General features: G+C 41.6%; 2 protein-coding genes across 3 annotated transcripts in view; one reads left to right on the top strand and one right to left on the bottom strand.

Moving 5' to 3' along the window:
* The window catches only part of coro7 (coronin 7), a 105,138-nt gene that overhangs the window by 47,582 nt on the left and 32,005 nt on the right, over positions 1–25,551 (top strand). The window lies entirely within an intron of this gene.
* vasnb (vasorin b) overlaps positions 5,209–25,551 on the bottom strand; it is a 23,232-nt gene continuing 2,889 nt past the window's right edge. Inside the window, exons 2-3 of the mRNA XM_034894389.1 lie at positions 21,130–21,190; positions 5,209–9,192 (exon numbers count right to left, since the gene is read on the bottom strand). Coding sequence (XP_034750280.1) covers positions 7,104–9,161 — 2,058 coding nt within the window. The 5' untranslated portion in view covers positions 9,162–9,192; positions 21,130–21,190 and the 3' untranslated portion in view covers positions 5,209–7,103. The remainder of the gene's footprint in view (positions 9,193–21,129; positions 21,191–25,551) is intronic.

The raw sequence follows: 25,551 nt of genomic DNA, 5'->3' as shown, positions 1-25,551 counted from the left end.
ACCTTCCTCTTTCTTTTTAGCTGGATACGGTTTTGCTGGGAAGTGTTGAGTTTTTAGGCCCCCAAGAAACAAGAAAGCATTGTATGAAGCCTTGCCAGACGCTAGAGTGGCAACTGTAACTGTTGGTGTCAATCAGTAGAATTCACCACTGAGTTTTAAAATTGGGCTCCTTGCTTGCCTCTGATTAACTGCTAGCTCCATGAACAGCTGGTCAGGCCTTAATGCCCTTACATCACACCTGTTTTTTTACAAAGGCCATGAGAGGCAAGCAACCTTTCTCAGGACTAGCTGACATCCTGACCTGTTTGTACTCATCCCAAAAAGACCTGGGAGTTATTCACCTGGGAGTTACTGGGAATTTGCGTTAGGGGGGCACAAAAAGTCGCAGTTTAAAATCGATTCATAGAATTCCAAAAATGTATTTCATTTTCTTATTTTTTTTGTAATGGCGTGTATACTATCACATGAAAAAAGTAACTACATTTACATAATGTCAATTGTTTTTTTAATTGAGAATCATTTTTAAATCAAAAATAAATTTTGAATTGAATCTTGAGCCAAAAAATCGAATCCAAATGGTTATACCTAGTTTAAATTCAGAAAAAGGACGGGCCAAGAAACTGCCAGTAAATTTAGAGAAAGCTATAACCAATTCTTACATGTGACAACTCTAGAATAATGGGATCTGATTAGTTTAAACAATAGCTCCACACTTCAGCTATTAGCTTCATTTGCCAGTTTAGGGACCTTATTGGATTTGATGGACTCTTCTGACATGTTTTTAACCAATATGTGCTATTATTTTATCCCTTCCAGCACCCCTTTCACCCTCATCGACCCAGCACACACACACACACACACACACACACACACACACACACACACACACACACTTCCTCGTCAGTACATTTCCAAAGACGGATAATCTTTTCACTGCATGTGGCCCAGTAACAATGTCCCTCCACTTTCTTCTACCTTGGCATGTTGTCGCTCCACCTCTTTAATTTCATCTAATTCTTTCCATCCTCTCCTAACTTTACAGCATCGGTTGGATTATTACTCTCCATTGCTGATTTCCTCATCTATATTTATAAACTGATTTAAGTCTTTAAACACATTGTGCTCATGAAGCTCAACGTTCTTTCTACTTTTATAAATCTAAGAACAGCCTGAACCTTTTTGTGGTACTAAGTCACATTTTGCTCTTGGGTCCTCTATCTACATCTTAATTAACTTGGGCCCAGATGATTTGTTTATCACAGACTTGTAGCTACATTACCACTACAAAAAAAGTAAGCATTGTAGTTATAAATTCTCATGATTGAAAAAGTGGGAGGTAAAGGCCCAAGGTGAGCATACTAAGTATAATTTACAGCAGGTTCTTAAAAAATGTGATAAAGAGGTCAGCAGGTAGTAAGACACAAATAAGTCATTTCACAGTTGAGAATATAATACTGCACTTTCATCTTCTACATCTGTTTATGACTTCAAGAACACAGTTTTCCATATATGGATGTATGATATATATGGAATACATATTTTCTTACTTTCTTTTCCATTTCATTGACTAAATTATTAATTGATTATTTGGAGAAAAAAATAGATAATGAAAATAATTGTTAGTCACAGCCTTAGTAATTATCCATAACACTGGTAATTATTCCGTCTATTGTATTTATTGGAAAATACGAGATAATCTTCCCATCCACATATAGTAAATTACCAGCAAGTGCTGGTTTTGATCGTCAACCTCTTTACTCTTTACTTAAATTTACGTTCACAGGAGCATAATCTAGTTTGTGGACTCTATATTTACTTTATATATTATATATTATATTACCATATTACCTGTCTCATTCTTCTGTCCAGCACCAAGTATATTGTCTGGAGGTGCGTTTTTGTAAATCCTTTTTGCATTATTGGTATAATTGAAACATTCACAGCCCCTGACAAGTGAGACTGTAAGATGAAAGAAAGGCCATCCTGTAGGATAAGGTGTTCAGATCTTGAATTGGGACCAGGTTTGTCTGCAGCTGGACAGTGTTAAACTCTAAACTGATATCTTTAGAGTCTAGGATGCAGACTCAAGTACGCGACTAGACTCTCTGCTGTAATGGACGTGGCTTTAAGCAGTCACATATTGTATTTTGCTTAGGCCACAGGCCGGTCCAGCATTGACGCATATTTACACAAAATGTTTAACCCTCACTCACTCATTTTATAAATTACATACCTGCCAGCTTGCATTATTCATTTCCCGTATGAAATTGTATTTTATTTTTAGGATTGAACTAAATATCTACACTGGGTAAATCACACTGCCATTTGTTTTTTTCATCTAATAATCCACTAAACAGCATGTGAAATGAATTGCATGTGTGCCTGCAGATGTATGTTGCCAAGAATTAACCAAAGTCAAATTCTGCCTTATTGCTTCTTTTTTTTTCTCGTGTTTTTCTTTCTCTCTCACTTCTCATCTTTCCCCTTGCTGCTTTTTGTCAGAGCAGCATCTGGGCCATCTGCTGGCACAGGCTGGCAGCTGTATGGCATGAGAGGAACTGGTGGCACACCATCCTACATCTGTTATTAATACTTTGGAAAGATTTAGAGGCAGGTGAGGTGGATGCCGACCAGGAGAGTTGGAGCGAGTACTGCTGCAGTAATGGTAGGGAAACAAGCAGAGGGCCAAAAACTGGAGCCAGAGAACCAGGTTCCAAAAACAAAGTGTTGCTGTGTTTTCTCTACTCAGCTCTTTTTTTCCTTCTCTTCTCTTAGTCTTTCCAAATTCTGTTGCTTCAATACCATTTAGTAAAATCATTGGCGCTTTTTCATAAACATATAGCGACATCACAGAAACTGAATGCAGCTCAAGAATAAAAGTTTGAGATTTTAAATTATGATTTGTGTTCTGAGAAAATCCTAAAACTGTGTCATAGATTTAATAAAGCAGTCAGCATGTTTTGCTGCTTGCATCAATTTAGTTTTTGGTACCGTGGCAGATGTAATGTCCCTGTCATCTTTTTTTGTAGTTTTTGATGAGTTCAATGCTGAATCTTGTGATTATTGAGGAGTTGATTTCATGCCTCAGAGTGCTGACTGTAAACACTCTTGGCTGAGGTTGGATAGAAGGTTTCGGGGTTACTGGGAGGTCAGCTGTGCAGTTTGGGTGTGAGCGCTATTTGGAAGATGGAAAACAGAGAGGTAGAAAGAGACAGAAAAAGTCATTTGCGTTAAAGGGGAAACAAAAATGCTACTTTCAGTCACATGACCCGGTGCCTTACACATTGTCCTTGACTGCCTTCTTGTAGCCCAGAATTTGGAAACAAATTAGAAAAAAAACAGAAAATGGGGGAGTTAAAAAAATATTTACTCAGAAGTAATTTCATGTGGAATTCTTTTGGGATGATTGTAAAAAAAGGTCCCTTGAAACTACAATAGGGGCCATTGAGCAGTGTGAGCGTCAAAGTTGGAACCCATCCAGACAACAAGTTTCTCTTAAAGCCAGGGAAAGAAAGGGGGGACTGTTTTATGGAAGGAAAGGAGAGAAACACACACACACACACACACACACACACACACATACTCTGTTGTCTCTTATAAATATACATGAACATTTTCAGAGGCCTTTCTTGAGAAAAGGACAGAAACATGCATTCTTTCAGCTGCAAGCAATTATTCTTATCTGACATCTAAGTATCCTATCTGTCCTTTTACCTAGAGTCCCTCCAGTATACACATATGTATATGCTCGCAATTAAGCCTCACCTCTCTACTCTCTATCTTGCTTTTGATTTGGCAAATGAGAGACTAAATTGTCTGAACTGATTTACAACTTAGAAAAATGTGTCTATGTTTTTCAAAAAATCAAGATAAATGGAGGTTAATACAGTGGAGGAAGGAGAAAGAAGTTCAGGCTTATTGACCTCCAGGGGGTGCATTGTTTATCCTATTATTTCCCTAGGACGTTTGCTCTCCCTGAGTAAATTGATATAATAGGGTCTCCGTGACAAGAGGGGAGCGTTTTTTATGTGTTTGTGTTGTTAGCATGGGACCTTGCACAACAGCTCCCAGCTCGCTCTCTGTGTGTGTGTGTGTGTGTGTGTGTGAGAGAGAGAGAGAAAGAGACATCCCCTACCGGCATCCTACCTATAAAACACATGGGTGGTCAGCCTCTTTATTGTGTGGGTTTGCAAACAATGCTCACTCATTAGCCTTAGACCAGTGAGTCATTCAAATGGTAAACTCCACTTAAAACCTTAACCTGAGTGTTTTCAATCATAATCTTTATTTCCATTTGGCCTCCAGCTCACTGCTGGTAAGGAAGAATTCCAAGACCTTGTTCATTGGAAGCACACATTAAACAGTCATTTTAGTATACTGTTGAATGTTGCAAAGAGCATCAAATACTAACCCACTCATTATTATTTTTTTTTTCACCTTGTAAATCCTTTAAGGGGTCTGGAGGATTTAACAGTTTTGACCCGTGTCAGTGGTATGGCAATATTGGTTGGTCCAACACTTTGGTTCAAACTGAAATATCTATATACTAGTCTCAGATGGAATGTTTTGTACAAACATTCACCGTGCCCACAGGATGAATCCTGCTAACTTTGGCTCTCCCTTGATATTTCAATCAGCGCCACTTTGGCGAATTATCTTGACAACTGTCCAATTATGGTTCGTAGACGATTCATCTTAATGTATTTGATGACATTTGTGCATTGCTTGCAATGAAATGTTCTTTGCACATTCAAGCATTTTACCTGCTTTACGTCAGCATGTTAGCATTGTCATTGTGGGCTTGTTAGCATTTAGCTCGAAGAACAGCCTCTCTGTAGACTTTAATTTTGTTAGGAGTCTGTACAGACATTAAAGAGGGAACGAGAGTCTGACATACACTCACATGAGTGTCCATGTAGATGCTTGGCACTGTTTAACTATTGAAATTAATTGGCACATGTACACATGCATTGACGAATGTGTGGGTGATTATAATATCCAGCATAATTATACCTTCATTTTGTTCCCTTCTCTTTCTCTTTCCTGGACTCCCCCTACTGTGATCTCTCCCCTCACCTTGTTGAGTGATGGCTTACAAGGGAAGGGAAGTTAATAACAAACATAATCCCCCCTTTGCCTTTCAATCTAATCCTTCCTCTCACAAGAAAAAGGTGGAAACTACAAAAAAGACAACTTGTCCGTTTCATATTTGGATATTCATTTAATGATAACATCACTTTTTTCACAAATAGGTTTACAGAATTAAAAAAAACAACGAATGAAAACAAAGAGCTTCCCAAAATAAACAGGGAAAAATTAACAATCACATCGAAAATACTTTTGGTTATCTTCAATGTATTCTATTTTACAGACAATAATTCCAGTTACATTGCTTGATTGTTTGTTTGTGTGGGTTCTCGAGGCATCTTGTCAGCAGAGAACTGTTAATTGTGTGCTGGGAATACTGTAGGTAGGTAACATAACAGACATTCACATTTGTGTCTTTGGTGTGTTTGCCTTAAGGTAGTGTTTTTTTGGGGCTTAATGTGCTCCTAGCCATGCAGGAAGATGGGGGGTGGGGGGGATTACTGATAGTAGCTTGATGTCTGCAGGTCTTGGCACTAGACGGAACACATACTTGCATTATCACTGAAGTTGACAGATTACACACACACACACACACACACACACACACACACACACACACACACACACAAATGGCTACTTTGAGTCCTTCTTTTCCCTAAATTCACCGATTTGGATCTCATAAAACAATATAAACACTATCAAGTGTGCTTCTCTCGTGCATCTGGCTTAGGTGCATGTGATCAAAACTGGGACCCTTCTTGCCAAAGTAAAATTGTGCAGAGCATTACACCAAGCGGGCTATTTTTACTCTAGAGAAACACAATACACAACCACTATTTGCTTGTTGTGGGCCTGGCCAAGTAGGATTGTGTATGTGAATTGTGGTTTAGGGATAAAACTGAGTTTCCCTTCCAGGGAATATAAATAATAAATAATGTCTCTGAAGTCCTCTTTTGCTTTAGTGTAGTCACGTGAGTATTTACTGCAATTAAGGAAAGCTCTACACTGGTTGAAACTGAAACAGAAAGGGGTTCAGTCAACTGCTTCCCTCTGTACAGTACCGTTGTAATCCTGCTTACCTTCTTCCTTTGTGATGGCAAAGCAGGCTGAGGGCATCAGTAGGAGAAGGGGGATTTAGTGCCTGTCCAGACTCACATCTACTTAGACTGTCTGACATTCTGGGGGCAAAGCCCTTTGATTGACTTTGCTGGTACCAAACAAAATTTAATCTTCAAAGATTTTAATCTGCTGTTTTGTCTGTTAGTCACAAGAGGTGGGGGTGAAGGGTATAAAGGGCTGTTAACAGCCACAATGTTGCACAATAAAAATGAACATAAAGACACGGGTATAAAAAAAAACAAATGCATACAAAACAAAAAAGTGTTTTAGAGCCAAATAAAGCAATACAAGCATGAAGCTTTTTTTCTGCACAACTTCATTTAGTGTCTTAAAGGTCATTCACAGCAAGCACTGATCCCTTTTGGGGTAGTAGTGTTACAACACGCAGCAAAAACAATTGCTGACAGTGTTTAGTTGGGCTGTTGCGGTAGGTAAAGGGCAGCACAACCCCATTTCAGTGCACTCTCCTTTATGAGCAAATAAAGGAAGGCCTGAGGTCAGTATGTCCCTTAACCCTAGGTTTCAGCCAATGACAACACACCATCAGTCCTAGCATCAACTCATGTGAGCTGAGAGGTTGCCATTCCAGCAGTGTGAATGAAGAAATATTATTGAAGCAGGATACAGCTTGTAAATGGAGTAGAGGCCCTTTCAATGCTGTTTAAAGTCCAGACAAATGTTTTTGAACTTGTTTAATGTCTACTTAGACAACCAAGGGGCCTTGAGTTAAATATATTGTATGTCCAGTTTCTCCTTCGCTTGTTGGCTGGTTCATACTATATCCTCCATTTTCACAACAGCATTTGCTGTTCTGCTGCTCTTTGTATTTCACCAGTGGGAAAAAAGAGCTGAATAGTTCAAATACTCATTTAGGTCTGTGTAATCAAAGCCAGGTGTCAAAAGTAGGAAGGCTTGTGTGAAGTCATATTGTTATTTGATGTACAGTGATCCTGTAGTAGCAACACCTCATATTCCAGATTGCCATTCTGAACAACAGGTTCAGGGACCATACGTTGGGGCTGTTTCTGAGGCAGTTCCCCGTTGTCCATATCAGCCTTCACTCCATCCAACTCCAGCTGGGAGGGCTCACAGTCTAGGTCCAGGTGGTCCTTGGCCCTCTTCCTGCGAAGATAGCATACCACTCCAACTGCTATTGCTATCAGTACCAGCAGTAGCAAGATGGCAATTGCAGGCACTAGCATCGTGGTCAACCTCTGGTCGTCAAATTGTGCATCAGGGCCCCTGACACTTTCAGCAGCCGTTTGGGCCTCAGTACAGACCCTGTCTATGCCACTAGGGGCACCTAGTGGACTGGCACACACAGTGTAGGTGGAGTTGGGCTTCAGGCCTCTGAGTCTGTACTCTGGGAAAGATGCTGGCAGGCTGAGTTGAATTGGCCTGCGGTCTGGCCCAGAGAGATTGCGGTAGGTCAGGCGGATTCCACGGATGTAAGGCCGCATTTCAATGTAGCGGTGGAGGTCCAGCAGGACTGAGGTTGTGGTTGCTTGATGTGAGCTGATGTCTGGTGCATCTACACTGACAGTTGCCATGGGGATGTTCGCTTTAGGTGGTGAAGGTGGATGATTGTTTTGAACTTCACAATACATGCCAGATGTGCCATGTGGACAGGTACATTCTACCTGACCATGCTGGTCCAAACGACAAGTACCCCCATTCACACAGGTGTGAGGGGGACAGAAATGCTGCTCCCCATCTGGGTCCATGCTGCTGCTACTGGGGGATGCGGGGACAGGGGGTAAGGCAAATGTATTCTCTTTGTTAGTGGGGTCGTCACTGGCCCTGGGGACTGGAATAGCTCTAGTGGTACTTGGGAGGGTGGTGACAGGAACAGGCAGGGTAGTAGTAGTTTTGACAGTACTAGTGGGGACTGTAGTTGTAGTAGGACAGCCAAAATCCCTATGCTCCAGTCTTTCCATTACCTTTCCAGCATTGATAGGTGGGAAATGGCAGCGGGTCTCCTCTGTTCTTTCCAGGGTAATACTCTGGGCTCTCAGCCATCTTGGGAACCATGCTAAGGTACAGAGACAGTTGAATGGGTTCTCTGCTACTGTGAGTTTTCTTAGGTGGGGTAAGAGCTGGGAAATTTCTTCCGGGAGTCCCTGCAAACTGAGGCTGCTAATGTCCAACTCCTGTAGCTCTCCAAGGTTCTGCAGGTCCTGAACCTTAAGAGGACCCATCGGGTTTCCAGCCAGGCTGAGGTGAATCAGCCCCTGGGTCTCTTTGAGTGCTGACGGGAAGGACTCAAGTTGGTTTCCTGAGATGTCAAGTTCATGGAGGTTCTTTAGACTACCCATAAGCTCCTTATTTAAGCTGAGGAGCCCCACACCACCCAATTTGAGTGACTCTAGGTTTGGGGTCTGGAGGTCTGAATGACCCAAGGTGGGTAAGACATTAAAGCGAAGGTCCAGCAGCAGTAGTCGAGGCATTGAGAGAGCAGGCAGGGATGTCAACTGGTTGCCCTGCAGCTTGAGTTCCAGCAAGTGCTCTAAGCCATTAAATGCTGCAGGGTGGATGGTCTCGATATGATTACTATACAAATAAAGTCGCTCAAGCTGTGCCATACCCTGGAAGCATTCCTCTGAAATGTGGGTGATCTGGTTGGATGACAAGTCCAGGTTTCTCAAAGAGGTCAAAGGTTCAAACACCCTATCCGTAAGTTCTGTCAATTTATTTTGACTGAGGTCCAGCATCTCCAGGTCCTCCAGACCATCAAAGTCCTCAGTTGTTAAGCCCTCAATGCCGTTGGCAAAGAGGTAGAGACTTTTTGTGGATGGGTGCACTCCCTTGGGCATAGTAGAGGAGCGTCTCTGGAAACAAAAGATGGATTCTGGCATGGAACAGGAACAGTCCTCTGGGCAGTCGCTGGACAAGGTGCCATCAAGAAGGATGAGGAAGAGTAGAAAGGGCATCAGCGGAGTGAGAAAGACCTTCATGATGAAGGCTATTTGTCTTTCAATGTTCAGCCTAAAACAAGAGAACATATAAACTGTCAATGAACTGCATAATCAGTCAGAGAAATTTACAGTAAATGCTGATTGTAAACAACATACAAATCACAATATTGCAAGGGCCATGTTTGAGTTCAGAAGCATTAAGGTGTTGCACCAAGAAATAGCAGAATGTTGAAATTCCTTTAAGAAAGCATATTTTCTCCTTATATCGTCTAGTTTTTAAGCCAGCCTTGGTCAGCTATTGATGCACTGTCTGGTTCTATAATGTGTTTCAAAGGGTGAGATTACTATCAAAGATTTAACTATGCATAGCCAGGGATCAAAGGCAGTCTTTTGTCACAAGGTCTCTCAAACAATAGGACCGTAGCTGTGACCCCAGGCTTTAGAGGGACTTTTCTGCTAAATTCAAAGAAAAGTTGACATAGTGGCGTCTTGCCACACTTTTCTGGCTAAGGAGTGCCACATTCTTCATGCAATGATCTGTGTAATAGAGAGTATTATTGCAGGATGCCAAAACATTTGTTTCCCTCCTTATGATCATCCTATTGATGGCTACACATACGCACGCACGCACGCACGCATATATATATATGAATGAGATAATGTGTGCTGGTGTTTGTAAATCAAAGGGTTTATATTTGTAAGCCGCCCACCCACTGCTATTTACTGTACTGCATTTACTGTGGTTGTACTGGGGTCACAGTTAACTGTTCTCCCTATGTTTATGACAGACTTCATAGCCTATGAAACACGCAGACACGGCAGCAATGAACAAATCTAACTTGTTTCGTTTCTGAGATTATGTATCAAAGTGAAAACATGGAGTGGCTTTGAATGTTTTTCTGTCTCTCCAGAGACACTGAAACAATGAAAAGTTTCACACATGCCCTCAATGATTTACCATAAACGCTGCTCTAGTATTTCCAGTTTCATACAACCATATTGTGTCAACTTTGTTTGGCTGCATGTCTGCCATGCTTCACGTGGCCATGCATCTGTGGGTGATTTACTTTGTGGCGTTCTAAACTTGGAGAGGAGCTTCACCAATAGCAAAGAGCTGCTTCCCTAACCGTAGACGTAATACAAATAACACACGCTTTCTATGTTGTCATTATGCAGACTGACGGCCAATGCTGCTTGCCAGAGAATTGTCTGTAACACTGGGGGAAATATACACTATGTAGACTAAAAAAAGAGTACTGGATCATCAGAAAGATCTGTTACTGTGATTTAATTTCGCCAAGATTATTTCATCTGAGCCCCGGTAGAGCGTCAACACAGTATTTGAAAGGGCTGAAAAGGAGGGAAGCAATGATGGAAAGTAAAGGAATGAGGGGAGATAAAGAAGAAACTAGTTTCCGACAAGAGTCTGTGTGGCGGTTTATCATCCTCTATCGAGTGAGACGGCCTTGGGAGGAAGAGTCAACATCTCTATCTGTTAACCATTTCTCTTCTTTACAGCTTTTTGTCTTCCTTTTTTCAATTGAAAGCATTTCTTTGTCCATAATCCTTAAATAGAGGCACTCTGGCCGGATTTGCTTAAATACAATCAATATTGCCCTGGTGTACAGCAATTATTTTAGTTATTGTCATGATTTAAGTTCATTGATTGAGAGCAAGGGTAGTGAATGGTTTAATAATTCAAAACCTTTCTGAACATTTATTATGCCCACAAGCACTGTACGTTTGTCAACTTGAATGCTTGACGGAGCTTACGTCAGGGCCTTATATGGGGTTGTTGTTGATGTCTTCACTGCAAAAAAACTTGAATGAGAAGCCAAGTCTGTGTGACTTACTTTTATACAGATGGAGCACATAGAGAACATTCTTTTCTTAAACTACATTACTTAAGGTCGGGCCCATTGCACAAGAATTTGCTTTATATTTATATATAATATTAAATATGCAAACATTGTATCTCTAGAAGATACAACAAAGGCTCTAGAAGCATAGTTGCTCTTTTACGATCTCTTCTTGTTTATACCAGAATCTGAGAGTGTTGTGGTCAGTAATCATACATGTTGGGAAATAAATGCATATCTTTTTCTCATCTATTTCAAAATTGCTGTAGGTTTTGTTTCATTTACTCATTGGTGTTAATGCCACTTCTGTTAATACTTTTTTTTTTCTTTTTTTAACTTAATCTAAATGTATGTTACAGTAGCATCAGTGCTGTTGCCAACTTAAATAATGTATCCTTTTTAAAATCCATTCACTGCTCTTTCCTTTCACGTTAAATTAAACATTTTCTTTCCAAAAATATCACTGTCTTGAATTTCAGAACTTGGAGAGAAGATCAAGGGTTTTAAGGTGCATCAGAGAGGCGTAGGAAGGGTATCATCTCATCACACCACAGCTATGGCATTTATTTTCCATCTCTTTCAGCATACTTTTCATTTCGCTCCTCCCTTGAGATCGCAACTGCCTTGGAAAGATTCCCAAATGTCTTATTGTTCCTGCTCCAACGTATAAACTAAAAGTAATCATAGCGTTTGCCTGAACCCCACGGCCAACACATTAATCTTATTATTCAGGTAACTCTTTCAGACAGGGCAGAAATGTTATTCTGTTGTGCCAGATGTCAATAACATGACACTACTCAAACTTCAAGACTTGATTGAACAAATCAGTTAACTAGTTTTCAGAGTCAGCACCTGCTAACAGCACAAAAACCACCTGAACTTTGGCAGCCATGCAACAAAGTTGGACCCGCTTAGTGTTGCAACTGTTTATGGATAACCTTGTCCGGAAAGTAACGAAACATCTGATGGCGACAGTTTGCTGTCGGCTACAGCTAAATGAGCAGCAGAGGTGAAGGGTTGCAGTTAACTCATAACTTACACACAGCGCTTGGGGGAATTCACTTTAACAGGTCATTAAATACATGTATACAGACATTTGGGTCATGCCTTAGTGGCTGGGGAGAAGTCCAATGTAAGAGTATTTAATTTGCTCCTGTTGAAAATAAAACGTTATATTTACGTTATAAACATAATTGTTAGATCTAGATTCATATGTTCGTAGAATGGCCAACACCTTTAAACAATAGTCACAGGGAAAAAGGCAGGTTTCATTACAGGGCTCAGAAATGATCATGATGAGAGAAATTGAGGCTGCCGTGCTGCGTATGTGTACAGAACAAGTGAATACAAAAGGATTTGAGAAGATAAACAGGAGATGAAGGGGTTAGGGAGAATCAAGCAGCAGCTGGATCGTACTCCGATGGTCTTAGGTTTTCATATCATCACTGTGTGTGGGGTGCAGCATTACAGTTTCAGGATACTGTATATGTGTGTAAAAGAGAGTGTACACACATACTTTATGTAGTGCCTGTTGAGAACAAATGCTGCATGCACTTTACTGTTCATCTAAGAGAAGTACCACGCATGTACTGTATGTGTCTGAATCCCTTCCGGAGATATAGAGACTTTGGCACATTATATTGGGGCCAGAGACCACTATAAGGATCCGGTGCCAGAACATACACAACATCCAGGCAGCCATGAGAGGAGAGCAAGATAAAAGTAAGAATATTTTTCTTAGAAACTCAACGTGGTGATTCCAATGTAGATCCCCGGGGCAGAATGTTTATTTGAGTGTGCCTCATTCCAAACTGGGCCAGGCACATCTGATAACCCAGTGGAGGAGAAACTGTGTTGGATATGGAGGAGGAAGGGTTTATTTAGTAAATTCTGCCAGATCACAGATAAATTGAAGCTTGGCTTGGTTGGATTCTCCTGTGTTCTTTCTTTCTGGATATGAGTGACATATGCAGGTCTTATTAGTGGGTAAGATATGGTGCAATTGTGGTGTCACAACTGCATGCATCCACATACTGTGTGCTGTGTGGCTTTAACTTAAGTGTTTTGAAGTGAGTGCAGGTGGAGGGTCCGAGAGAGATAGTAGAAAGACAGGCTTGTCATCGCCCTCAAGGAGGAATGCCCCCCTTCCCTTCTTGCCCTTCTCCTCATCTCTTGAGTTGTAATTTCCTTTTTCTCTCCCCTGCGCGCTTGTTGAGACATTCCTGAGACAGGCAGCAGCTGAGTTTGGAAAAGTCAGCTTGTGTTTCTCACTTGCTTGGAATTTTAAGATTAGCGGAGTCTTTTAGGATGTATAAACAGACGATGGATTGGATTAATTATGATGCTTATACGTAAAAATATCTTTATGACCAGATATTTTATATAACAATTGTTTATTTCATGTTTTGTTTTTTTCTTTATGCTTGAGTCTAGATTTGTAGGTTTTAGTAGAATAAAACGTGTTGGCTGATGAGTATGTGGAATAACCCGAGGGGCTGAAACAGAAGGAGAAAATACTGAGAAGCATGGGAACGTCCTTGCGCAACTCTAACTGAAATACATGGTCACTCCCGTAAAAAAGAAAAATTAAAGAGGCAATAAGAAGGGGCAAAAGGAAGAAAAGCATTTTCTCTTTCCCTCGGCTCACTTCTTATCCCGCTTTTTCTTTCTGTCTGAGATGAGTAGGAAAAGAAAAGAAAAGCAGGGGAACAGCAGAGACAAAAGCAGGTTTCAGTTAGTATGGGGCACTGGGGTGGAGAGGTGGAAAAGACCTGGCTTCGGGAGGGTGAAGTGGGCTTCAGCAATTAAATCCCGGCAGGCCAAGCATCAAGAGCCCTCATCTTCAGAGCTAAAGGCCAATACTAAGGGGCGATGAAGGGTACAAGAAGGAGAAGAAAATTGTGTTGTGTGTATGGGTGTGGAGGAGCCACAGCTCTCTGTGCACTGGCATAATTTAATAGGCTGGGCCAGAGACTACAGGGGGGCACTACGCCAAGTCCCAGTAAGGGGATAAGGCTGCACACTACAGAGAGCATACTCCCATTAAAGATGTCAATTCTCTCTCTCTTATCTTTCAAACCCTGACCCTATGAGAAGACAAAGGCCCACTCCTAACACAGACTCCCATATTCACATAGATGAAAGATGAAGATCAAGATGAAAGAAGAGGACGTGGAATTAAAGAAGGATGATAGTTGTATGTCTGTCACTGGCAATACTCCTCTTGAAGCCACAATATCATTGCTATGCTTTGTGGTGGTAGGAGGGGCGGGGGATAAGGGGACATAAGAGAATACATTTACAATGTGCTGCACAAACAAAAGTTTCCAACTGATTTCATCCTGACCACAAGAAAATACCCTGTAATAGTCACATCCATTGTGCATCAGCTGTGCCAGTGCTGATTGATGTCTAAAGGTTGTTTTTTTAAATGACCACAAACAGCAACTTAACAGTCAGGTTCCTGTTGGGCTGCCTCCTAGACTTAAGTTTTCTTATGCCTTCCTTCAGTTTATTCTGCTTGCCCCATACATTCTGCACATCTAAATGAGTTGTAAAAAAAAAAAGCTTATCATCGGTGTGAAAGGCAAAACTTTTCATCTCAGAATTTATGCATTTGACCAGGCCTGCTTATAAGGACAGTGTGACGCCCTACCATCAGCGCCTGCAGCTGGAAGACTTGAAAGAGAGGATAATATACAGTCCAGGGGTGAATGGAAGGGTAGTGAAATAGTAAAACTCTCAAAAACAGTGTATATATCTTATATATCCTATAGCTGCACAAGGAGGGATACAGGACAATTCTGTGTTTTTTTTTGTTTTTTAATCCAAGTCAGTAGTAAAAACTATGTTTAATTGTAAAATCTTAACACAAAATGAAAAAAAGAAACCTGTAGCCAAACTGAAATTACTCTGCTTAGTTCATCTGATCAGCGAGCATCAGTCTTAACGACAACAAAGCCTATGAGGCATAGAGCGACTCCTTGAGGTCAGAGGCCAAGCTTAGATTAATGTTCCCACTGTTGTTCAGTTTTCTGTGTCCTCAGTTGCAACTCTGGCCCAGACAACACAGATAACAGGTCGTGTTTGACACAGCCATACACCCAGCTCTGGTTACAAACAAGTACACCTGAAGCTTTCTGGTCTCCGTCTCCACAACAGGTGCTTTCTCCACTCCTCCAGGGCAACATGAAACCCAAAACCTCTGGAGTGTGTCTGAGTAAATGATGCGACCTGCGCCAAAAGCTCCAGCCTTAGCCAGTTGCACACTCTTGTCTCTGAGCAGTGAGCAGGCGAGAGGGAAATGGAAGCAGGCTGAGATGGACAGCTGGGCAGCCCGACTAGACCAGAAGTGGGACTCTGCAACAGCAACTCTGCCCTTTCGCCCTGCTTCCCCTGAGCTTTTAAGCAAAGAGGTCAGGCACTGTGAGTCCTAAAAGGAAATGTGGACCATTTCCTTTTGTGTTATGGCCGAAGGATATTACGGATGTAGTAGATGATAGACTTGATTTTGTTTTTATGAAGGCACACATGAGGGGAGACAGAGAATGCGTAATCTGATGTGGTCTCTCTTCTTCTCCCCTTCTCTCTCTCAGTTTACACACAGTGTCCTCTTGTTTTGCCCAGTAAGCGAAGTCTCAACACTGACACGCGTCTTTTATCAGTTTGCCCTGCCCTGTGACCTCTTGGGACAGTCATTTAGGTCACAGTCACAACGCCTCTGTCTGAGATCTTCACCACAGCACTCTCACATTACACAGGCACAAAGCATTTCTAGTGCACCACTGACAACATGGGCCCTCATCTGTTTTCTCATTTTTCTCTGGTTTTTGCACCAACAACGAATGTCAGTCTTGTGCCTCCCTATGCTGTCGGTAACATTAACCCAATATTCTGCTGAGTATCTTTGACCTGCTTTGAATCCGTCACGGTCGAGTGGCACAGAGACACAAACACCTTTTTCGCTTAACTCTACTACTCCCTCTTGCTCTCATGTTTATCTTCACTTTTTTATTAAAATCGGAATTGTATTTATTGCCAAGTAAGTTACACTTACAAGGGATTCTCAAACAAAGCAGCAAACCACACCACTGCAGAAGTCATGATCTGATGAGTCCAAAAGGACCACATCACCAGGATGTGGTAAATATGACATCCTAGTGTCACAAAGCTGGACTCTCTCCAGGCCTTGGCTTGTGCCTTCATGTCCTGTGCACACCTCCTCCCAGAATCAAAACTTCATTGTACTGTCTGGCGTGCTGACTGCCAGAGCTTTGTCCTCCTGATAAGGGCACGTGTGTGTGTGTGTGTGTGTGTGTGTGTGTGTATGTGGTTTGTGTGTGTGTGTGTGTGTGTGTTAGAAGTGGCTGGATGGACCAGTTTTATCAGTCAGCCAGCCACAAGCCCGGAGTGATGTGCACACTCTGCCTACCCGTCTGACATTCTTTCCAGCTCCAACATGACTGCAATGCTAGTTTGTCACCTGGCCACCTGATCTATATCTACCTCATGTGAAATACCGAATGTTTATTTTTTCAAGCTTGAAAATGTGCACCTTTCTTATATCACTGATGAAAAGAGAATGTGGAAGTTTTTCTGTTATTGTCAGGACGTCTTTGTACATCATCCTTAAACTATCATTGTTAGTCTCCAGGCCACGTTGGATATTGCGGTTTCTTTCCTTTGTTGCAACAGCGCTGTGGAAGAGTTCAAATTAAACTAAATCAGAGGGTGTGTATGAGTCAGACGGCAGGCAGGCTGGCAGGCAGGCGGGCCGACTGAATGACTGTCAGACCGGCTGACTGGCAGGCTGACTATCCTTTATAGACAACAGTGTCACACGTACTCTCTGAGGAAGCACTCACATATTGTCCATCGGCCTGCTTGTTTGTCTGTGCGTTTCATCTTTCCACTTGAACATACTGTTGAAAAATGTATCTGAGTATCTTCTCTGGCTTGCAGGAATTTAAATAGGTCTCGACTGATTCTATGGAATAGTTTGACAGCATTTCTGTCAAAACACTGAAGTTTAACCTGTACAGAAGCGCCCTGGTCTAAAAGGTGCCACTGTTATTTGACCCATTGCAACTATTTCTAAAATCACTGTCTTCACCTTGTCACCCTGTCATACCATTGCTCCTCTGCTCACCTCTTTCTTTTCTCTCAGGTTTGTTCATGTAGCTGGCAAGAGTATGAGTGGAATCTGATGAACAGCCCTGCAGGGCCACATGACAACTATGTAGCTGTCAAAATGTTCATTAGATTAAGGACCTTGTTAGAGCTCAAGGCTAAAATAATGGGTTGGTAAACAGAAACTCAGGGCCGTGTTATAGGTCTGACAGGTAAATACCAACTTATTTACCTTGTTAAACTGCAGTTCAGCGTAGAAACTTGTAGACTTGGAAATACCAATTCCTTAGCACAAGACAGCTTTTAAATTGGACTGTGCAGATACAGTAGCTAAAGAACAAGATGTACACATCATTTGTTATATTTTGTTCTTTCTACATCCAGCAAGGTCTCAATTTTTCAATCTCAAGAAAGATTGAAAGAAGAATTTCCTATTTGCATCTTACAGAGCACATCCTCTTAGTGTGAGATTCAGTTGACATACATGGCAATAAAGACCGTTGTTAGGTCAGGTAGGGGAAGAAAGCAAGTGATTTTTATAGTGAACTGACTCATTTGACAAATGAGTTTGTTGTTCACAATTACTCTCGACAGGTTTGGTAGTCCATGTTGTCATGGATGGATTGAGCCATGTCCATATTTAGTTGTACATGTACTGGAAATCCGTGGAAACTGGAACTTTCCCAATTTTTTTCTATACCACAATCTTCATTTGAAGGCATTGTACAGTGCTACCTGTTTTTCAAGCCCCCAGCCTCACACCCTCTCTTTTTCTAAGAATTACCGTTTGTGATTTTTCTTGTCTTTCTGGCCTACAGGCTTTTTCCTCCTAATAATAAAAAAAACACAGACATGTGTCATACACACAAGATAAATGTGAACTGGAGATCACTGCTGCTGATGTCACAAAGGAATTTATTGTGAAACTGCTGCCTGTGTTGTTACCGCGCCAGCACCGGGAGAGATAGCTGACAAACCAGCTGTCAAGCAGAACAGTTCCTCTGCCCCCAACACACTGACATGCCCCTCCCCCATGGCCTCGGTTGCCCTGCCTGTACCTCCTGAAGACAGTTGACTTGTTCTTAACAGTATTGCTACCCCAGTGCAATTTCTTTAAGATAATCAAAGAATCTTCTTGGACACACATCTGGTTTGATTAAATGTGTCATTCACTTGTTTCTTTTGCTAAGCTGGGGAACAGTTATTTCCTCATGTTTTCTATAAAATTCTCATGTTTCATTGTGAAGTAGGGCTGACATTGAATGCCTCTCTCGATGTTGTTATCGTAAGATTTCACAGATAAATGACAGGACCCCATGAGCCAACGCCAGTCTTTAATCCCTAGTTTGATTATCAAATTCACCTGCATACTCCACTGATTAAACAGGTAAGTCCTGCCAGCTCAGCTAGTCTAGACACCCATCAGCAACAGTTTATTAAGACATCAACATTGACCCCCCACTCTACAATTTGCCTGCAGCAGGTGCACAGAAGATTAATCATAGAACAAACAAGGCGAGGGAGAAGAAAGAGGAGGAGGGTAGTGACAGAAGTGGAGGAATAAACAAGGGAGGCCTCTGTAACCTCCTTTTCCTTTCAGGCTGTGAGTACACGGACTGCTTAAATCTGCTGAATGCAACAATCCAGCGCGCTGCTTGTGCATTTCTTACATCATTCAAATCAAGAAAATATGAACTACTACTAATTGCCATATCTTAGCAGCATGATCTGCCTATGATGTATGATCTGCATGGAGACTTATCATTAAAACTTACACAATCTTACAGAGAAGTACACTAAGCAAAGACAAACTCCACCCCAGGCCTATTGTGTCCATTTATTCCACATAGTGCTCCTCTTTAAAGAACCATATCACAGTTTTATCTCGTTTTAGCTCTTAAACAATAGATTATGTTTAATTAAAATTGTTAATTTACTTTATGTGGGATGTAACTGTTTTTTGCCATTGCAGACTGCCGCTGGTTTCCATTCATTTCCATATAGTAGGAAAATGTATGAGCAGACTCATGAAACTTGTGGAAACCATCACACACAACCTTGTCTGGATTCATTACTTCATAACAATGATTTAATTTGGACAGAAATCAATGCCGACTTTGTGTTTACAAATCGAGCAAGTTTTAACAGTCTTTTAGTAGGTTTTTGTACTGTATGGAAATTAATGGAAACCAATGGATGTCTGGAATGGTAGAAAAAACATATTCAAATGACTAAAAATACAGCAGAAGGGTTTGTAGAATATTGAACAGGGATGTAAAGTACGTGCTTTGAACTAAAAGGGACAAAACATGCAAACCTCCATTTGTTAGGAGGGAGATCTATGCCTGCAGTGGACAAGATTTGTGTCTGTATGTCTGTGCCCTATGGGGTAGTTGTATACAAAGAGCCTGAGACAACCTGTCAGACTGCCACGTACAGAAAGAGCAAGGGAATGAATGATGCTGTTATTCTAGCAGTGAATAGCAATTTGTCTATATAAAGAGCAGTTTGTTTGCTTTCACATCCGTTTATATGCGTTTTAACTGAGTACAGTAGATTCCTGAGCTGACCTGTATCACAGAAGTGTGTGTGTGTTTGTGTGTGTGTTTGTGAGTGTGTGTGTGAGAGAGAGAGAGAGATGAAGCACCCTTGTTTGCTCTTCCATGTTTGCTTTTAGATTTAAATATTAACATTATTAACTAACAATTAAACACAGTTGCCACGGTGTCGGGGCGTTAATGAGCAACGGGGAAGTTGTGTTCATGCTGTTTTTAACCTTCACGTCTGAAAGTTGACACACAGCTACAGCTTTTATTTAATGGGAAACACAGGCCAAACATTTGGTTTTGATTCAGAACCTCGGAACGCTCTCATATTTAACTACATGTTCATCGCACAATTCATTATAGTATGTACCAGCTTTGTAGTCAAACTCCAGGATTAAGTCAAAAACAGAGCCTGTGCGTATGTTGGCATTGAAAAAGCAAATCATATGTAGCAAGAAAGCAGATACACTATGTGCAAATTCCTTAACCTGAGGAATGTGTGCATGGCCGGAAAAACAACCACAGAAGAAGAAATCTGCATCACCACTTCTCTGTTTTCCCTGATGGATGACTGAGCTGAGAGAGGTGCAGGAGTTGTAAGGCAATTAGCGAGAGCAGGGGTGTGCGTCCAGAGGACCAAGGCTACTGTCTTGTCCTGTGCATGTGTGTCTTTACAAGCCTACACAGTTCCTGTCACACCTCATTGACAACTAGCACAACACATGAATGAGGCAGGACCAAGGGTAAGGGGTCAGTAGGTGTGTGTGTGTGTGTGTGTGTGTGTGTGTGTGTGTGTGTATGTGTGTGTGATGTGTGTGTGTGTGTGTGTTTGTCTGTGTCTGTGTCTGTGTGTGTGGGAAAAGTCTGAGCAACAGTGTTCCCCAGTGACGCAATGATATGCCCGTACCCCAACATATAAAGGGGGTATTAGTATTGTTTTTTATTGTTCAAACAAAGTTCTGGCTATGTATCTCTTAAACAGACAAAATGTGACCTTTTTAAAAGGTATTTGCGGCAGATATTGCAGCAATATTTCAAACGTCTTTTGTAGAGAGACTACATACTGAGCAGCTCATGCCCCCTCTTCCTACTGAAGACATACATCTTTAAAAACAGGTTACAGTCATAGTTTAATTAATTTTTTTAATCCTAACATAGCTCTACATATCACACATACAAACTGTAGAGGTTTAAAAGTTTACTGAGAACTCTACATGCTACTCATTTCCGCCATAACTTAGGCAACCAGACAGGCATGATGAACTCAAACCTCCTTTCCTTTTCCCTCTCTCTGCAACCTCACTCTATTAAAGGCTTTATGTGTGTGCGTGTGCGTGTGTCCGCCCGCCCTATTGAGGAAGCAGAGTGTTACAGTTAACACAATTTGGACTGCCAACAGTATACATACTACACTAAACAACCGTTTTAGTTCTTTTGGATTATGATGCAAACCTGTTCTTGATGTAAACTCACCCAGTGAACGAGCTTCCTCCTCTAGCCTCACTCCACTTTCTTTGTTAAAGGTCTTCTGTTCCTGGAAACAACAAGAAAGTTGTACCTATTAGCCAAATATGTTGCAATCTTTTCTTTCTCTCCACTTATTTTGAATCCAAACCTCCCCTGCCAGGCATTGTTAATGGTCCGCAAGCAAAACAGGAAGTTTTTTTTTTTCCCCTGTTAATTGGTTGGATTCCAGCTGTGTGCGGGAGCGTGCTGAGCTGGCAGGCCGTGTGGCAGCATAAGAGAAGGACAGAGTGTGAGAGGAAGAATGCAAGCCGACCACTCTCCACTCTGTCAGCTCCTTGTCCAGTAGTTTCAGCCCATCAGCCGCCCAAGAGAAAGAGTGTGTGTGTGTTTGTGTGTGTGTTTAGTTTCTGGTATGATCTGCAACATTAACCATCTCACACTGTTTATGAAGATAAAAGTTATATTAACCTTACCTACAAAGTCAAACATTTGATTGAATATAATGGTTTTATTAGTATTTCAAAGCAGGTACTGTATGAAGTTTTTACTTAACTAAAAGCTAACCCTGTGAAACAAGGTCTCAGTTTTTTAATTAAAGTCAAGACCATCTTTTACGTTAGCCAGCAGGGCCCAAATTGACCACACTGTTTGTGTGTTTTTGTTGAATAGCATCTCATAATCCATGACCACAGAATGGTTTGTGCGTGACTCCATGTGTTTGTTGCTTTGAATGAATACACTGATAACTAGTATTGAACTAGTTTTTAATGTATATTTTTGAGCGTGGTAATGGGATCATAAATATGAATTGGTTTTAGGAAACTTGAAAGATGTTTTGTTATTGGGAGACTTTTGGTCAAGAGCAACTTAATATAAGTCATGGTCATAACACCGTTTTAGACATCATTAGCTGAGTTGCACACAGTATCTGTCCAATTTCAACAGCACAGACAGATTCTTAACTATACACCTATTCATACTAAAGACACTGGACTCACTCTTCATGAATGTTTCTGCTAAGCATTGTTTTGAAGCCATATATAGCTAAGCTCTGAGTCAAACAGTCTGTGACGGATGCAAACAGAGGAACATACCACGTGCTGTACCTGTGTAACACCTATAACTTCACTTTGCGTATACCAACTTCAAGGTTTGCCTCGCTGACCTGCAAGACTTTTGCTCCCCTCAGCATCTTTGTGTTTACTTGTCTGCGGGGTGTTTTGCTAAATTGCACAGAGCCTTTTGTGAGGTTTTTTCTTTGCATAATGTTGGGTTATTTTGCATTTCACTAATCTGTACAGGTTAGAGGAGACTGACCATCTTCTGTGTCTAACTACTGTGTGACCCAGTTTCCTGGGGTCATTGTGTCTCCCTTTCGGACAATCCCTCCAATGCACTGTTAATATATTTAGATTTTAAACTCTGCACTCAAAATAGATGCAAATCATCTTTACCGTTTAGCTTCATGAATAAATGTAGTACGTTTTTAAAGGACAAAACTCTACAATAATATCCCTGTCTTGGTATGCTGTAATAGCTGAGGCCATCTTCTCCACATCTTTCCATGATGCATTTGGTCTTTAATTTGTGCGGACTGCGCAATGCCAAATCATTGGTAGTATCTTTTAACCTGCCAGTCTCTTGTGGTCTCTCTTACCGTTATTGGTTTACTTTTGTATTTATTCTCTTTTGAAGGAGCTATTTTTGTCTTTCCTTTTTTAGAGGCCTGATGTTTTTCAGCCTTTCTGTCCACTATAATTTTCTTTCTTCCTCTGTGTTCGTCTGTTAAACATAAATATTGCCTCTTCCTTCTCCTACTCCTCTCCTTCTCTGCTTCTCCTATTCTTTCTGCGTCACTCCCTTTTTTTTCTTCCCCCATCTGGTTTAATCTTTCCCAAAGCAGAACAGAGCTAAGCAGACTGGCATTAATGTTGGAACCGACTTTGTAGTGGCATCATCTAAAACTGCAAACAATTTGTCCAAATTATACCTCCAGACATCAGTCCAAACTCTAAACCTGTAGAGGACTGGTGGAATAAAAAGAGAAAAGATTCCTGTTTTGCTGTAGGTGTGTTGCCTTGCTTGATATTTACTGTGCTTCTTGTATTTTCAATATGTACACCACGACAAGCTGTGACTTGTGGCACTGTCACAACCGTTTGGCTGTTAATTGCGGCGTTGAGTGATTGAGATTGGGGCTGTTACGCAGCGGCATTCGGATGCACACATGCAGGCATGTGCACGTATACATGCACTGATTTTCTCTCTCACAGGCTGCTTGCTCTCACGGTGCGGACAGCAGCCGATAACAACACTATTTGTGTCCCTTGCTGCAACAGAAATAGACATTAAGCAAAAGTGGACCAGAGAACTTGACGTTGAATGATGTACTGCAAGAGAGTGGCTCTGCGCGTACGTGTAGGTTTGTATGTACGGCGTGCCTACTGTACATCAAAGCGTGTCTGAATGTCACCACTTTGTGACAAAGGTCTCACAAAGACCTGAATCAGTAAAACGTTAATGCTAAAGTCAGTGGTTAAATATTTGAATACTAATCCTCTCTGTGTGTGTGTGTGTGTGTGTGTGTGTGTGTGTGTGTGTGTGTGTATGTGTGTGTGTGTGTGTGCCCTTGCTATGCTCTTGCCCAGCAATATCTGGTTCAAGGCTCATTTCCTAATTACAGTGCTGGCCAGAGGTAATTACAACCTTAGATTAAGAGCTGTTTCTCTTTTTTTTACAGGCCCACTGAAATGCAGCAATTTGTGGTGACTTTCTGGCATGAGCATCCTCCCTCTCATGCTCTCTCATTCTCCATCTGTCTCTCAATCTGCTCCTCTCCCTCAATCCTTCACAGGATTTAGTTTAGGTTTAGTTTAGTTTGGTGGATTTTTTGGGCTTTTTGCTGATTTTCCAACCAGAGTGACAAGGTTAAAAAAAATATCGGGATTAAATGTAAAGCTTTAGAGAGTAGTTTCTTTGATTCATCTGATTTAGAGATAGACAAAGAGGCAAAATATGACAGTGAGCATGTGTGTGTGTGTATCTGAGGACACAGAGGACGGCAGTTCTTTGGGGTTTTGCGCTCAAGCAGGGGCACTCCCAAGCCTTCAGCTCCCTTCGCATGTGTGTGTATATTTATGCAAGGTTTTGAAGTGGTTCTTCTGAACGCATCATTTGGCTGCATCGGCAAGCTCTTCTTCAATTTAGTTTGGCAGGCGCGCGGGCTGGGGTTTGCCTCTGCATACCGCTGGGTCAGCATTGATGTGTGAGGCTGAGGCCCTTGAAGCTGGGGTTTTTATTTAAGACCCCTCTTTGAAGGGGGGCTCTTGGTCCTTCACCAGTGAACGCTCCCCTGCTGCGCAGCACCTGATGAGGGGCATGCTGAAGCCTTAAACTCTGACAGAGGAAAGATTTGTGATCTTGAGTTCTCTCACTCACGCAGACTCCTTGCTAATTGTGATGAGCCCTCACTTTCACATGGTCTTGACAGAACCTAACACACACACATTCACAAATGTTTTCCAACTTTCTGCCTTGTTGACTTTCCTCCCTCTACCTGCGGTGTGAGTGCCCCACTCTACAGTAGTCCTCCTCTACATCCACCTCCCCATATCTCCTCCCTTCCCCAGGCCTCCTCGCCTCAGCACCTGACTTTTAACCCCTCTAATCCCTCTAATGCAGAAGGTAAGATGCTTCAGGCACTGCCCCTAATTGGCATAAAACTGAGCTCTGGCAATACGAAGCACAAGTGAAAATCCTCTGCTTTGGCCAGTTTGGAGAAAAAAAGAGTGGCAACACTCAGTGTAACAAACTGTGTTGTGTTGACAAGTAAATGTTCACGAAACATAAGCTCCTGTAAGATATCTAGCAGATCTTTAGTGATCTCTCGATAAAAATGAAAGACCACAACTGTCAATCATTGTCAGCAGAAGATTTAGACATCATCGCTCTTTTCCCCCGAGCTCTTTGGCACAGATAATGAAATGACTGTCTTTATTTTGTAAAAAATTAAACAAAAGTACAGACTGACACAATGTTGGTAAGCAGATCCCGGATGGGTAGTGCCGTTTCGACATTAGTCACTGGTGTGAGAGCAGGCCTGTGCTAAATTGAGTGCTTTGCCTTAGTCGTGGTTGTTGTCCACAGAACTACATTTAAGGGCAAGAAATGTCCCATGGGGCAGGGATAATCCATCCAGTGTGCATATGTGTCTCACTTAATGCTCACACCAGCATGCACAATTGCAAATTGTATCGCCAAAGTGTGGCTATATATGTTATAAAACTTATTTTGACAAGCTGTGACTTTAATTTCACATGACAGGTGAAGAGAGGAACTTTTACCCTGCCTCATTTACTCTTCCTCTCTTGTTCTCTACTCAAATTGGCATATATCATTTATGCCCTCAGACACTCTCTCTCTATCTCT

Source organism: Etheostoma cragini, chromosome 15 (assembly GCF_013103735.1).
Source record: "Etheostoma cragini isolate CJK2018 chromosome 15, CSU_Ecrag_1.0, whole genome shotgun sequence".
Lineage (NCBI taxonomy): Eukaryota > Metazoa > Chordata > Actinopteri > Perciformes > Percidae > Etheostoma > Etheostoma cragini.
The sequence above is the reverse complement of the archived record's forward strand: the minus strand, read 5'-3'. Positions and strand labels throughout refer to the sequence as shown.